Genomic DNA, 14,353 nt, shown 5'->3' on the forward strand with positions numbered 1-14,353 from the left:
AAATTGCCTGCAAGAAACTTCTGATCTCTCCTCTTCTGCTTGCTGCTCATAATACATGTGCTGCAGGCAATTAGCCCCTCTGCTATTAGTTGCATCTCAGCTACCTTATGCAAGGCTGGAAATCCCTATTTGCAGTTACATATAATGCAGCAGACAGAAAATAGAATCTACTGTCATGACAGGAAATAGTATTTTGCTGTTTAACTTCTGCTTTGTGCTGGAAATGGGCCCCAGTAATCCTGAAGGTCAGTTCCATGGGGTGACCCTGTGACTGTGGCACGGAAACAGAATTTGGGATTGACCTTAGTTCCTAGTTCAATCAGAAAGCTCATGTGTAACCTGCTGCGGATGGGGTGACTTTCTGAGACCTCTGCACCCCTCTGCAACACGGGGAGAAGGTTTCCTGCTCAATCTCCTGGGCATGGTGCCTGGAGCAAAGTTGCCTGAGCCTCAGCTCAGCAGAGTCCTGAAGAGCGTCTTCAGTGCCCTGTGCACATCTGAACTGAAACACGGCTTGGCCTGTAACAAAGCAGAAGGCAGACCTGAGCAGACTAACCTCTTTGTTCTTGCTGGAGACGATAATGTATTTTTAACACCAGCTTTGGTGAAATCTGGTGTAATTGATGTCACAGCTTTGTTCTATTTATATGTTATTTCTGTTGCAGTGTTTGAGTGGAAGTTATTAAGTACTTCCTCTACCAGTGCTAATACAATCATTTGCCTTTACAGAGCTACAGGCAGCCAGCAGCTTTTATTGTCACACAACATCCTTTACCAAACACTGTGAAAGATTTCTGGAGATTAGTGTATGACTACGGCTGTACTTCTCTTGTGATGTTAAATGAAGTCGACTTAGCACAGGTTAGTTTGGGCCTCGAGTTTTCCATGTACTGTTACATGCTTTAATCACTCTGGATACACTACATGATCAAAATGCAGAGCAGTGCAGTGACTTTACAGTTATTCTCTGCTTTACAGCAACTAATTAGTGCTAGTTGCTCAGTGAAGGTTAGGTGAGGTGTCTGCAGTGGAACAAGGCAAGGCTCAAGTTGTAACTTACCATTTAATTATGCCTGTTTTGCTCTGGTGCAGGGCTGCCCACAATACTGGCCTGAGGAAGGGATACTGCGGTATGGTCCCATCCAAGTGGAATGCATGTCATGTTCAATGGACTGCGATGTCATAAACCGAATTTTCAGGATATGCAATCTAACAAGAGTAAGCATTATCGTAACAATTTGTAATGGAAAAACATGTAATTTTTAACGCTCTCTAGGTTCTTGTGGTTTTTAATTTTGAATAATAGTAAAATACTAATGTTCTTAAGATGTGACCCAGAAAAGAGTCAGTCAAGCATCTCTATCTAATACTAATTTCTAGTAGTTCTCTATAGCTACACACTAAGCAGAGAGAGCAGTACGGTGAATAACTGTTGTTCCATGGTGTTCTCCCTGATGAGTAGAAGATGTATGAGAAGTATTCTGTTTGTTCGGTGTACAGTGAAAGAGATATCCTTGTAATGAACATGTAGTGACAGGTATTTAATTCATAGCTTCTACAAGACCTTGTCTGGGGTGAATCAGGAACAGGAACGCTGAGGCTGGTTATACGACCAGTACCTTCTCAGCCTAAGATGCAAGAACCACAATGTAAAAGGAGGATTGTGGCACCCTGCAAAGCAGAGTGTGAAAAAACTGTGAAAGCTCCTCTGCCTGTGAAGGCTTCTGCAACACTATGCCTTGACCTACATTTATCATCTTTTTCTCAACTTCAGTAGCAGTGCCAGTCTTGCATTCTTGTAGGGTATTTCACACCTTGTACCGTCTTGTCTTTTTGTTGTCCCGTAGTGTTTCACACTATCACAGCATCTTCTCAAACCCTGTTTGCCACACAGTGTCTCCTCCTTTAGCTCACCTCTATAAATCAGTTATTTATGTTGCTTACACGTAAACAGTTACAGATGCTTGTGCCACTGTTACATGTACAGTTAACCAGCAATCCCTATTTCACTTACCATTTCTACTTTGTATCTTTCATCCAATACTGAACTTAAACACCACCAATTGCTGCTTGAAGTATATGTTTAACTTATGTTAATGTTGAAAAATACCTGTGGGGAAAACTGATTACCGTGTATATGAAGATCTTTTTTCTTTTAGTCACATTTTCATTTTTCAAAGTGCAGAGATCAGTTTGGATGTGGCCAGCATTTTATCCAAATTTTCATTTTGCTTATATTCAGTGGTAAGAAAAACATTTTCAGCTCTTCATGTCTTGTTTGGAAACTACAGGAAGCTAAGGTGTAGGCACACTGGCAAATATGACGCCATAGTGCTTTTTTTGTTGTATTTTGAGACTTCCTCTCTTTTTTGATTTATTTCCGATTTTAATTTTTTCCATTTCTTCTTTTTTACGACGTTTTGATTTGCTACTCCTCTACTTCTGTCTCCCATGCCTTTTTTGCCTTTACATTTTGCTTCTAAATATCTCTCTGCTGTTCTTCCTTTTCTAAAATCCATATTCGTACTCCTTTTCATCTTCTTCAGCCACAAGAAATTGAAGAGACTATTTGTTCTTCCAGTTGTTGAGGCCTTTCTTGCGATGGTCTAATTCTATTCAAAGCTGTCCCTATGTAGCATCTAGCACATGGAAGGCTCAGAGACTGGCAGCAGGGCTCTCATGACTATCGTAGTCTGGCAAGACTTCAAGGAAAATAGTCATATTGGTACACCAATATTACTTGTTCTTTATTTATACTGGGGTCAGTTCATGCCTGGGAGCCAAAGGTATGTCTCTTCATTTCTGTAGGTCTAATAATTTAACAGTGATGTTTTTAATTGATTATTGATGTTAAGGATAAAAACTCTTGGTGTGTAGAATCCAGGGAATTTGTCCATTGAGAAGTCAGGATATATTACACTAGTAATTGATAAACTGTGGATTGGTCAACTGTAATGTTGTCTTCCATGTAGTTCCCTTTTTTTTTTTGAAATCTTCCTTGCGCTCAAGTATACCAATTAATGGAGACCCTAGCATGCAATGTATATGCATGTTGGAATCTGTCCATAATATAAACACTTAGATTTCTTGTTAGTTTTATATTTTGGTTTTCTAAACCAAGAAGTAAAGGTGTGCTATATTGACCTAAAGCTCTTTGGTTTCCCTCAGCCACAAGAGGGCTATCTGATGGTGCAGCAATTCCAGTATTTGGGATGGGCTTCTCACAGAGATGTACCAGCTTCCAAGAGATCCTTCTTGAAGTTAATACTTCAGGTTGAAAAATGGCAAGAGGAATGTGAAGAAGGGGAGGGCCGGACCATCATCCATTGCCTGTAAGTAACTGGGAGAAAGTCAAATTGCTGCTCTCCAAACAAATGCTTGTAAATTAGTTCTTGTTTTAAGTTCAAGCAGTGTTTATGGCTATATTCTTTTGCACATGCCCTTGTTTCTCTTACTAAAAAAAAAAAAAGAAATACCGCTATTGTAGGTTGGCTTTTGGTCAATGTTCAGACTTGTCTGGGTCAGGTCAAGGTACCATTTGAATGAGTATTTTGGACATGATGTGTATTGTCTCCTTCTGTATATAGTAACATGTTTTTCAGGTACAAAATGTGCACAGATAAATTTCTTTTGTACAGTTTCAGTAAGGAAGTCTTTTATGATAAGTGCCAGATGGTTATTTTTTATGTATCTCTGGCATATCATGTGTTGCATTTTTTCCAGAAGACCTACTATATTTTGAGGGTTTTAAACTGAAAGCTATGGATATATGAAATGAGAGAAAAGTTCTATAATACACTACATGATCCTAAAAATATTGTTGGTAAATGACCACTGGCTGCTTATCTGAGCCTGGTATTTAAATGGGAGCTGGTCTGGGGGTTTGAAAAGGCAGCATCTTTTTGTCCCTAAGCAGAGAATGACGAGTCTCTCTCCTACCTTATTTAAATATGAAGTTTAAAACTTAGAAACTGAATTCTGCATTCCTCTTTACTTTTTTAAAAAAAGGCTTCTGTTTAAATGTTCAGAATTAACTTGTAGCCCTTTCTGCCCACCCCTCCTCATTATCCATGGAATCTTCTGGCTAATTTAAACTTAAGAAGAAGAAGCACCTACCTTAATTTCTTTGAAATGAAGATTAGAATAGTTCAGAAGTATAGCCAAAGGTCAACAAGATATCCAGTCAGTGATGCCTTTGCATTACTCTGACTAGATAATCCTCATACCATATGATAATTTAAGTGAGTCTCTTACCAGAACTAAATGGAAAATGTTGTACTTGCCATTGAACTTGTTTTTTTATTTCTAATGTTAAACTTTTTATTTCTAATGCCTATGTAAATTAGGCTATAGCATAGCTGGGTGGCATGGTGGGCTGTAAGGGCAGAATTCAAAAGGAGTCCTTGAGAAGAAGGTCAGAAACAACAAATGTCTCAGACCAAACACCCTGGAGCTGCAAGGAGATTGCTAGAGCCTGGTCTCCCTGTGAGACTCATGAGTCACTCATGCTTAAGAGGGAAAGAACAGAAATGTGTTTTGGATGCTCTTTTATGCAGTACTGACATTTCACCCGCCCTTTTCCTTGCATACAGAAATGGCGGTGGCCGGAGTGGGATGTTCTGTGCCATCGGCATTGTGGTTGAGATGGTAAAAAGGCAGAACGTGGTGGATGTTTTCCATGCTGTGAAGACTTTGCGGAACAGTAAGCCTAACATGGTAGAAACTCCGGTAAGCACCAGCCCATTGGCATTACTGCAAACAAGCAGGGATCCAGAGGCTCGCTTGTGTGAGCTGTGTTCTCAGTCCTGTGCTCACAAAACACAGCAAACCTGTATTGGGCCACAAGAAGAAAGGGATGTGGGGTTTTGGGTCTTGGGCTCCCCTTGTATTAAAGACTGAGCAGAGGCTGGTCTGATTCCTGGCGTGAGCGTAAGGTTGGGAAACATTACATCCTGTGGTGGAAATCTATTGAGTGTACACACGAGTCAACATCATGAGAGGACAGGCTAAGCATTTGTGCTACGTTTCTCGTAGTGCTACCATGCTTTTCACAGAAAACATTCTGAGTTAACAGAATGCACTTTAATCTTCCAAAATAACTTGGTCTATTTGAAGAGAAGTTGCAGTGTGTTGTGCTCACACAAACTGTCTTGAAATTTTGCAGAGCAAGGCATTTCTTCTTGGTAGGAATAAACTGTAAAGTCCAGATTAGTAGCTGGAGATGTGAATATTTTGCTTCTTAATAACGTCTGCTGTTTTGGAAGCTGTACTGAATAATGTAATGTTTGTTACTCAGATTTGTAGTAGTCAAAAGGATAGCTCAGAACTTTAAAATCAAAGACTTTGATCTAGAATGTTGGAAATGAAGATACAGAATCATAGAATCATTTAGGTTGCAAAAGACCCTTAAGATCATCAAGTCCAACTGTTAACCTAAATAATAAGCAATATGAACAATAAACTAATATAAACAGTGTGAGTCTGAATTAGCAAAACCACAAGACTAAATATTTCTATCTACATTGCCAGGACTCAAAATAACTTCTGTCTTCTGATCAGTCTTTATGCATACAGTATGAGTGCATATCCATCCATGTGTCACTTCAGTCACAAAAACTGAACATTGTGGGAAGTCCTTAAAAAAAAATTCTCCCAAGTGGATTTTTTTCCTTCCTGTAGGTGAATGTGAAAGCAGGTTAGGTTTTGGGAGTTTCTGCCATTTGACTCTCACCCTGCCAGCAGCCAGTGTCACTTTTCAGCCAGATGGCAGCCTACAGCATGAAAATCAGGGATGCCAATTGAAATTAAAAATGTTTTGAAGTTTATGCATAGTGAAAATTCCTTCTGACCTTGTGAACTTGCACATTGGGCAAAATGGCCGTAGCTGCCTCTTCCCATGTAGACCTTTTTTTCAGGTGTCAATGTTTGCTTAGTATCAGGTAGCTTCTGTGGCATGATTTGCTTATTTATTGAGCCTCACCTCCATCCCTTGCCACCATGTAAATTAAGAAGATGGTTAAAAAGTTAACAGACAGAGCATCCTGTAGCAGCAGTGACAATGGCCTGGGTATTCCTGGTTTTGCTGCAAATACTTTGCAGTTTGCTGTGCCATAGACATCTTGAGACACAACACATTGAATTGCTGCCTGGATTTCTGTTCGCTGCTGTGAAGAAAACAGGTCAGATCACATGGAAAATTACTTGTGTCACTGTAAAGGGAGGCCAAGGTAGATTGTGCTTGTTTCTGATAAATGGTTTGTAAACTTACATTTCGTTTCAAAATAGTCCTGAATTCCATTGTAGGTTTAATCTGTAGATACTGAATTTCCGTAGTTACGTGTTTCTGTTGTGTGGGCTTTTATTCAGAACTCTTGAACAGCAGCAGCTGTTGGGTCGTTAGTTAGAAAACAAACCAGGAAAACCAATATATAACACTGTCATGTGCCCTACATTCAGCAGCATGATCAGATAACAAAAATGAGCAGTGCAATAAAGCCTTTAAGATATCCCCACCACTTCCTGCTAATGGATCCCACTGGCTTCCTTTGCAAACAAAAATAAATCACAAAAGCAGATTCGTTTTGTTAGGTCGCAAGGACAATAGAAATTGAATTAATTTCCTTGGGTTTTCTTCTTCTTGCCTTCTCCTCTCGCCTGCCTCCTCCCTCCTCCAGTATCAGCTCTGAACAGTAGCCTTGTTAAGGAGAAATACTTACATTGACACGACTGTACAAATGGGCTGCAGGCCCAGAGCAGCCTTGTGTCACAGCTCAGTATTCCCTAGCCATTCCCTGGCTGTCCAAGCAGCAGGCACTACTTAACTGCTCAATATCAGCTAACTTAAATATAAATAGTGTATCAGAGTTGAGGTGCTTTCACTGCAAGAATGTCCTGTCTGACAGGAGAACTTTTCATCTTTGATAAACCAGTTCAGAAGCGGAAAAAATCAGGAAGCAAATCATTGCATTTCATGGTCAAGTTGGTTTTTTTCCAAGTTCATTGATTAGGGTGAGTTTTTAAATCAGAGCTTCTAATATACTTGTGTAGGGCAGGTTGGGATTGTTTAGTAGTTAGCAAGGACTATTCTTGTTTGAAGATATTGCTGCTAATACTTTAGAATCTTAATTTAACTTCTCCATTTTTGTCCCTCTTTCCCCTTAAAGGAGCAGTATCGCTTCTGCTACGATGTTGCACTGGAGTACCTGGAATCCTCTTAGTCAGAATGGATGTGACAAAGTTCACCAAATACATGAATCTCAATATGCTGTTTTGACAACAGTTCTTGATCCTGTGAAGAAAGATTTTAGGGGAAGAGGGGGGTGGGAGGGATTTTAAATTTTAAATGCAAAGTATTTTTCTTATGAAGTTGTGTATCTTAATAAAAGAACTCAATCTGTTTCTATGCTTGTATACAGTATAAACATTTAGTGCCACATAAATACTATTTAATGAAAACCAGAGTCAGAAGAGATTTGCGCAAATTAGGACTTTTCAGTGTTTGTATATGCAGCCGTCTCTCAGTTAACAGTAGAGCGACCATCTGTTGCATGTATCAATATTTCCTATATGGTATTAATTTTTCTTTTTTTTCTTTTGATACATTGTTAAAGTACAATAACAGTGCAAATTGATAGTAAGGTTCATTCTTTATACGTCTCAAGTGTTGCATATATATATTATATATAGTTAAAAAAAACGGCTTATTTTGTTTTAATGTGCAATGATGGCTGGATCACATAAAGATCTTTATAAAGAAACTTAAACATAAGCCAAAGACTCAAGTGTAAATATGTCTATATGGAGAAAGCACATGTATTTATTGTTTACTTGCATTCCTTTTTTGATGGCTGAAAAAAGAAGAATCATTTTTCTTGAAGAAAGCTTTTTTTGCTGAAATCAAGTGTAAACAATTTTTGTAGTTTATTTTTTGTATGTTTTAGTGTAAGTAGAAGACATACTTTTTATGCATAGACCAAGAAACATTGGTATAGTGGTTTTGTTGTGTACATGCTTGTGATTGAGATCCATGTAAACAACTCAGATATAGAAGGTCTTTTAACTACAGGACCAAAATCAAAACATTTTCCTGAAAATGTATAGTTTTTCACAGTTGCATTAGTTAAGTACTGATCAGAAAACTACGTAAGGAAGGGCACACATCAAAATGGCCTTGCCTATGACTTGCACAATATTGGAAGAAATTTTGAAGCACCATTAAAATTGTAAGGGAACCAATTGTTTAAAAAAATACTGAAGCACAGTTCAACAGGAGAACTGCCAGACAAATAGATGGCTCTGCATATGCCCTTCAGGATAAAAAAAGTGTTTGTTTAGCAAATTGTAAAATTAAGCAATGTTTACTTTGATGTTTACGAACATGTAAGCTTTGCTTCCAAGAAAGCAAAATTTGAATAAACCAATGCCAGATTCTGATTACAGTTGTGGTGTACAAAATACTACTGTGCTCTCGCTTAGCTTGTATCCATTTGTTCACAAAGTTTCCTATATTTTACCAGCTAAAATCATTCCAGTTTCTTGTTGGTCTGTTTTAGAACTGACAGTAAAATGATAAGGTGCTTTTAAATAATCTGTAAAGTAAAAGTGAATTAAACTTTTATTTAAAGATTATTTTATATTATTTCCTGTTTTGATACCTTCTCACTTACTGTCCTTGTTAAGCAATCATTCTTGTCCGGAAGACCGATATATTTGGATAAGGAAAAGCTCAAAAGGAAGTTATATTATTTTTCACATCAGTGTTTCAGGGACTATTTGAGAAGACTCTATCATCTGTATGCCTTAAGTTTCTTCCTGTACTTGAGACACATGGAATTACCCATCCAACACTATAAATGGCAGAGAAACGTTTAGAGAAATTCTGGTCCTCTAGATTTTTTTCAATGCCTCTATCTGTATTGCATAGCTCCACCTCTTCCAAATAATAAAAAAAAAAAAGTCTTTTTCTTTTATCACCCATTTTTAATTCCTGCCTATTAACAGCAAGGTAAACAAATCAGGTTTGAAAACATTCTCTGGATCTGGATTCTTAACACTCAAAATTGCTCTTTTTTTTCCTCTTGCCACATTGGGAAGGGGATTATAAGCTGCATGACACAGAATTGCAACATTCCCAGCTTTCTCTGTGAAGCCATGCTGTTCAGCTAACTTTAGCAGTCGAAGTGCTGGGTGTATCATCTAAAGCTAGCTGTCTGGTCACCAGTTTGTATGTTAACAGCGCACCATTTCCACAGACTGATGCATCCTGCCTGTTAGACGTGTGTCTGGGACTAAATGAACTGGACTCTGGAAGAACCTTCCTCTGTTGTCCATAAAAGTTGTTTAGAAGTCTAGATTAATTTTTTGACAGATGAGATGAGTAGCACTTAGAGTTGTGGAATGCAAAAGCCACATTCCATACTGACCAGAGTGTTTTTTATATGGGGCGTTTTGGTTTTTTTCTTTCCTGATCAAAAATGTAGCATTATCATTAGGCTGAATGAATAGTTATTTTCGGAGAGAGCTCATGTGTTGGGGACAGTGGGGTTCATCCCTATCAGTACTTCATAACCCTTGGTAGGATCTTTGTGTCTAGTTTCCCCTGTACGTTAAGCATGACTTGTGCAAATGCCAGTATGAACCCTGGCATCGCAGCACACTGTGCCTGCACAGGGGTCTGCTGTGGGAGCATCCCCCCAGCTAGAAGGTATTAGAGCTGCCAGTGGTTATTCTGCAAATGGGAACTCTGCCTATGTTGTTCAGATACTCTGAAAGTCATGTAATTTCTGTAATTGTAGCTGACTCTGGTGACCTAGTGAGCTTTTGCAATAGCTTGTGATTGAAAAACTTGTGCGAAGTTCTTCCTTGCAAGGCCAGGGAAAACTATGCAGAGGGAATATGATGTGTGAGAAGCAGATCAGAAATATCATCCTCCAGTAGTGGTATATCTTGGGGATCTCTTAGGCAAAAGACAATACTAGAATCAGGTTTTTGGTATAAAATCAGGAGCAGACAGTTTGCTTTCATTGTGGCAGCTCTTTCTCCTCTCTTATCTCGACCAGTGACAGCAAATGCTAGCTTTGTTTTCTGGGAGCACCAGCTCTGTTCCCCTGGATGGATGCTGCTCCAGTATCTTTTTGTTATACCTGTGCAAGACAGAAGAAACAGAAGTGGGGGGACTATGAAAACCTGCCCCATAGGGAGAACAGGTATTTCTCATAAAGGGAGTGTGTGTTGGAGGGAAAGCAGTATTCTCAACCTTGGGCACTTGGAGAGGGAGATATTTTACTCCCTGAGGCAGTGAAAAGCCACCAACACCGTATCACAATGTGTCAGCAGCTCTTGTGCTGGAGCAGTCCATAGGTTTCAAGGTTCCTTTTCAAAATCTCTGCTGGCTACCACCTTTGCTGAAATATTAGCACAGACTTGGTCAAGTGGCTACAGCCTGCAAGGTACACTGGCTCTGCTTTCCTCAGTGGCATAAATTGAAGACTGGACCAACAGTAAATGCAGAGAGAGCACATGGGCATCAAGTCAGAAAACAAAGAAGAGGCACAAAATACTTCATCTGTGGAGGAGTATGAGATGATTCAAATTTGAAATTAATGCAGTTGAAACTGGTTTGATGTCACATAATGAAAGGAACCAACGGAGTGTACAGGTTCTCAAAAACATGATTGCTCTGTGTGAGGAGATATTCTTTGCTCTAAAACTGAGAAGTGATGACTCGAGTGTCCAAGTCTCCATAGTGGAAGGAGTTCTGAGTGTCTCTGATGGCTTTGGTTCATTTTCTATAGAACAGCAACCAAAGAGGTAACTGTTCAAACTATCTGCATTTCCCTAAATAACCAGATCTTAGGATCCAACACTGAAGGACCATATCAGGCCTGGAGCACCTGAATCCTTGGAATTGTCTAAAGCAGTATCATGGAGATTCAAGTTTGCTAAAATGAGAGATACTAAACCTCAGCACCCTGTATGGAGAGATGCTTCTTTCCTTTTTTTTTTTTTTTTTTTGTAGCCCTCTGAATCTGCCTTCCTTGTTCATAGTGCCCCATCTCCAGCAGAAGGAGATGTGAAAAGACCCAAGTTTTGAACTTTTTTCCAAGTCCAGAGGGATCAGACTCCAGCTGGTCAATGAGATGCTAACATTTATGTTTCCTGCTTCCTGGGTAAATGCTGACATCAGGAAACAGCAGCTTTGAAAGAGGCTTTGCCTTCCTGGAAAACACATGCATGCATTTGAAGCTTAAAGCTTAGTATTCCCAGTATATGCAGGCAGTTACTGGGGTTTATTTCATTCAGGAAGTTACTCAGATAATAGAATTATGTAGTTTATTGTACGTCCTTGCCTTGCCCAAGATACTACGTTAAGAAACACAATATTCCTTAGAGAAACATGAAAGCAAAAGCTACTGCAGGAGTGTGCTCTTTTAAATGGATTAACAATTTCCAAAATCAAAGGTCTAAAAAAGCAAACTGAGGAAGCAATAGTAGGGAAGTGTTATGTCATTGAGTCTCCAATGTGAATTGAAATGTTAAAGGACAAGGGGCAGCCTGAGAAAAAATGTTGCAGAATCATTGCGTGGCCAGGCCACCTGGACTGACAAATGACTGTATAAAAGGCCTCTTTTAAGCTTCATTCTGCTGCTGTGTCAGAAGAAACCCTGAGATCTTGAAATAAATGTAAAAGCTGCTTTTATAGTGCTCTGCTCTGTACTGAAAAGAAAAGTAACTCATTTTCTGCTGTACTTTCCTGTGTCACGTAGAGGTTTGAATTGAGGTAAGTGATCCTAATCTCACAAAAGAACCTTTGTGGTGGTTTATTGCTACTGCTCTTCCATTGTTAAACAGTCAAAAGTCTTGTAACCTCTGCAGATCCAGGATAGTCACTTGTATCTTTACCTTCTAAGGTTGAATGATCTGCTAGGAACAGATTATGTATACTGAGGATGAGACTTTAAGAATATGTAGAGGTTTAGACCCATAAATTTTCCTTTGTGTACCAAAAGATTGGGTTTATTATTTTGTTAACTAGAGGCTCTGTTTGAGCAAAATTTGAGATGCTGATAATATAGAAGTGTTTCTAAATTATTTTAAGCTTGCTGGATGCTTTTTCTTTAAGCCTGAATAAAAGAATGTGAGATTGTGGTCGTGGTTGACAGGCATAAACATTATTTTTGCCCATGCTTCTCAGAAATTAATTCTTTCCCTGCTGATGGGTTTAGAGTCCTAATTTATGCAGAGATTGACTTGTATGATGACAGGCACAATAGGATGCTTACCTAATAATAATGTTTATTAACTGTGTCTTGGCCAACAAAGAACAGATGTTTTTGTGCCTTGTTGAGATACAAAAGCTTGATTTTGGTAGTCCTTTGTAACCCTTTCTAGCTTCCATCTGGATCAGAAAATAGTCCTGACTTCACAAATTACATCAAGATAAATTTGAAATTCCCATATGCTCAGAGATTTTTTCAGGTCTTCACTAAGTAAGCAGAAGAAATGTGGTCTGTGTTAGGAAAAAAAGTAGCAACAAACCCTTTCTTCTGGACATGGAACCGAAACATGATCTTTCTGCAAGCTTTAGAATACCCTCGAGCTTTTTGGTAACAAGCACAAAAATGTCATCTGGCAAAACACAGTACCTCCAGATTGTGATAATATGTGTGTATTTTCCTGCCAGGTGCAAACCAGTGTGTGCTCTTTCCATTTCACAGTGGAAAACTTTTGTCTTTCTTTTTTGTATCTCATATTTTGTACAACAGTAACTGAAACAACACAGCATTTTGCCGAGCCCTGAAATTTTGAAGAAAGTTACTCTCTTTTTGCACTCCAATAGCAAATGTGAAACCAGAGATTATTGTATCTTCAGAGTTTCTCTCTTGAGGTAACCTGAGTGACTTGGGTTTTGTAACGGCCATGAAGCCAAACTATGATAAGTTTCAGAAAAGTTTTGAAAGACATTTGTTTTGCTTGAGTCCCAGCAGGTGAAATGCCAGTTCATTTGCGGTCAGGGATATTAAGTCTTGCTACTCATGTTTTATTACACTTTCTAATCCGCTTGCTCTGTCCATGAGCAGGCACAATAAATAGCCCATCTGGACCCACAGTCCGAGCTATCATCAGCACAAAACATGATGCTGTAGCCTTTTTCCCCAGTTTCAGGACGAAGTTGTTATGAAACTTGCCCATGATACAGCTTAGCAACATGAAATTGCCTCTATTGACTGAAAATGCTTGAAACCACCTGCTGAAGGGTTGTATTCCTTCACCTCGAGTTAGGTTGAATTCATAGGCTTAGGAAGCTGAGGCGCTGCTGCAACCTTTTCTGTTGCACAACTTTGTATCATTGAAGCTTCGGTTGATGCAGTTTAAACTGTATAAATAGGTTGCTGCTTAGTTTCATCTTCTGAAACCATCAAGGTTTCCAGCTTGCATTAAGAAATACAACAGTGCTTGAGCAGTAGGTCTCATAGGTCAGACAACTTCAGGGATGAGGATAAAAATGGAGCACAAAAGCACTAGGCATAGTGTAGGTTCTTCTAATATTTCTCCTCCAGAGAGATGAGCTGGTTCAGCTAGTGTGACAGTGAGTTGTAATTACAGCTGTGAGAAAATAGCTGTGTGGTTTTGTCTGTAGCAAAAGCTTTTAAAAATGTCTTTAAAAAAACGAGAAAGAAGCACAGGCTTTGTTTTTACTTCAGTGTGCCTCCCTTCCAGGCACTTGTTTACTTCAAATAATAGCCTTAACAGAGCCCCTTTCTAAGATCATAGTCCTTTAAGTAGTCAGTCACAGCCTGCAGCAGTCTCTGTCCTTAAGTACAAGTGAACTGTTGGTATGTGGATTAAAGGTAGCAGGTACAGGTATGATGGATGCTATAGCGCATTCAGGGGGGAACTGCAGTGGGCAGAGGCCCAAGGAATAGGCCTTTTGCTTTTGCACAGAGGGATTTATAAACTTTGTGCAAGAGAAAGAGAATAAAATAGTGAACTGACTGCAACCAGCATGAAGATAGGAATCTCGTTTGCTGGTTATTTGGATAACAACATAGAAAGCACTGGCCTTGGATGTAAGATTATAGGCTGGATGGAGAGTGTAAAAAAATCTAGACTAGACGGGAACTTTCCAAAAAGCATGCAACTGTGAAATATATGGAAGAAAATAAAAATCCTGAAGGCCCCAGTCAGTGAAAAAGTTTCAAATGTGGAGTCTATGTCATGCTTGTGGTCAAACAAGGTTGAACAGATGGTTTAGGCCACTGAGAATGAAAGATGCTGAGTGTCAAGGAAAGAACTGGGCAGTTTATGTGAGTAGCTCATTCAATAAAGGAGAGATCTGAGTAGGTATCATGAA

The 14,353-nt window shown here is 39.1% G+C and overlaps 1 protein-coding gene across 1 annotated transcript in view; it reads left to right on the forward strand.

Annotated features, from left to right (window-relative positions):
* PTPRK (protein tyrosine phosphatase receptor type K) overlaps positions 1–7,217 on the forward strand; it is a 416,718-nt gene extending 409,501 nt beyond the window's left edge. The window contains exons 27-31 of the mRNA XM_086461237.1: positions 730–861; positions 1,093–1,218; positions 3,169–3,332; positions 4,593–4,728; positions 7,164–7,217. Of these exons, the coding sequence (XP_086317363.1) occupies positions 730–861; positions 1,093–1,218; positions 3,169–3,332; positions 4,593–4,728; positions 7,164–7,217 (612 nt within the window). The remainder of the gene's footprint in view (positions 1–729; positions 862–1,092; positions 1,219–3,168; positions 3,333–4,592; positions 4,729–7,163) is intronic.
* Positions 7,218–14,353: the final 7,136 nt, after the last annotated feature.

The sequence above is a fragment of the Leptosomus discolor genome, chromosome 2 (assembly GCF_034619465.1).
Source record: "Leptosomus discolor isolate bLepDis1 chromosome 2, bLepDis1.hap2, whole genome shotgun sequence".
Taxonomy (NCBI): domain Eukaryota; kingdom Metazoa; phylum Chordata; class Aves; order Leptosomiformes; family Leptosomidae; genus Leptosomus; species Leptosomus discolor.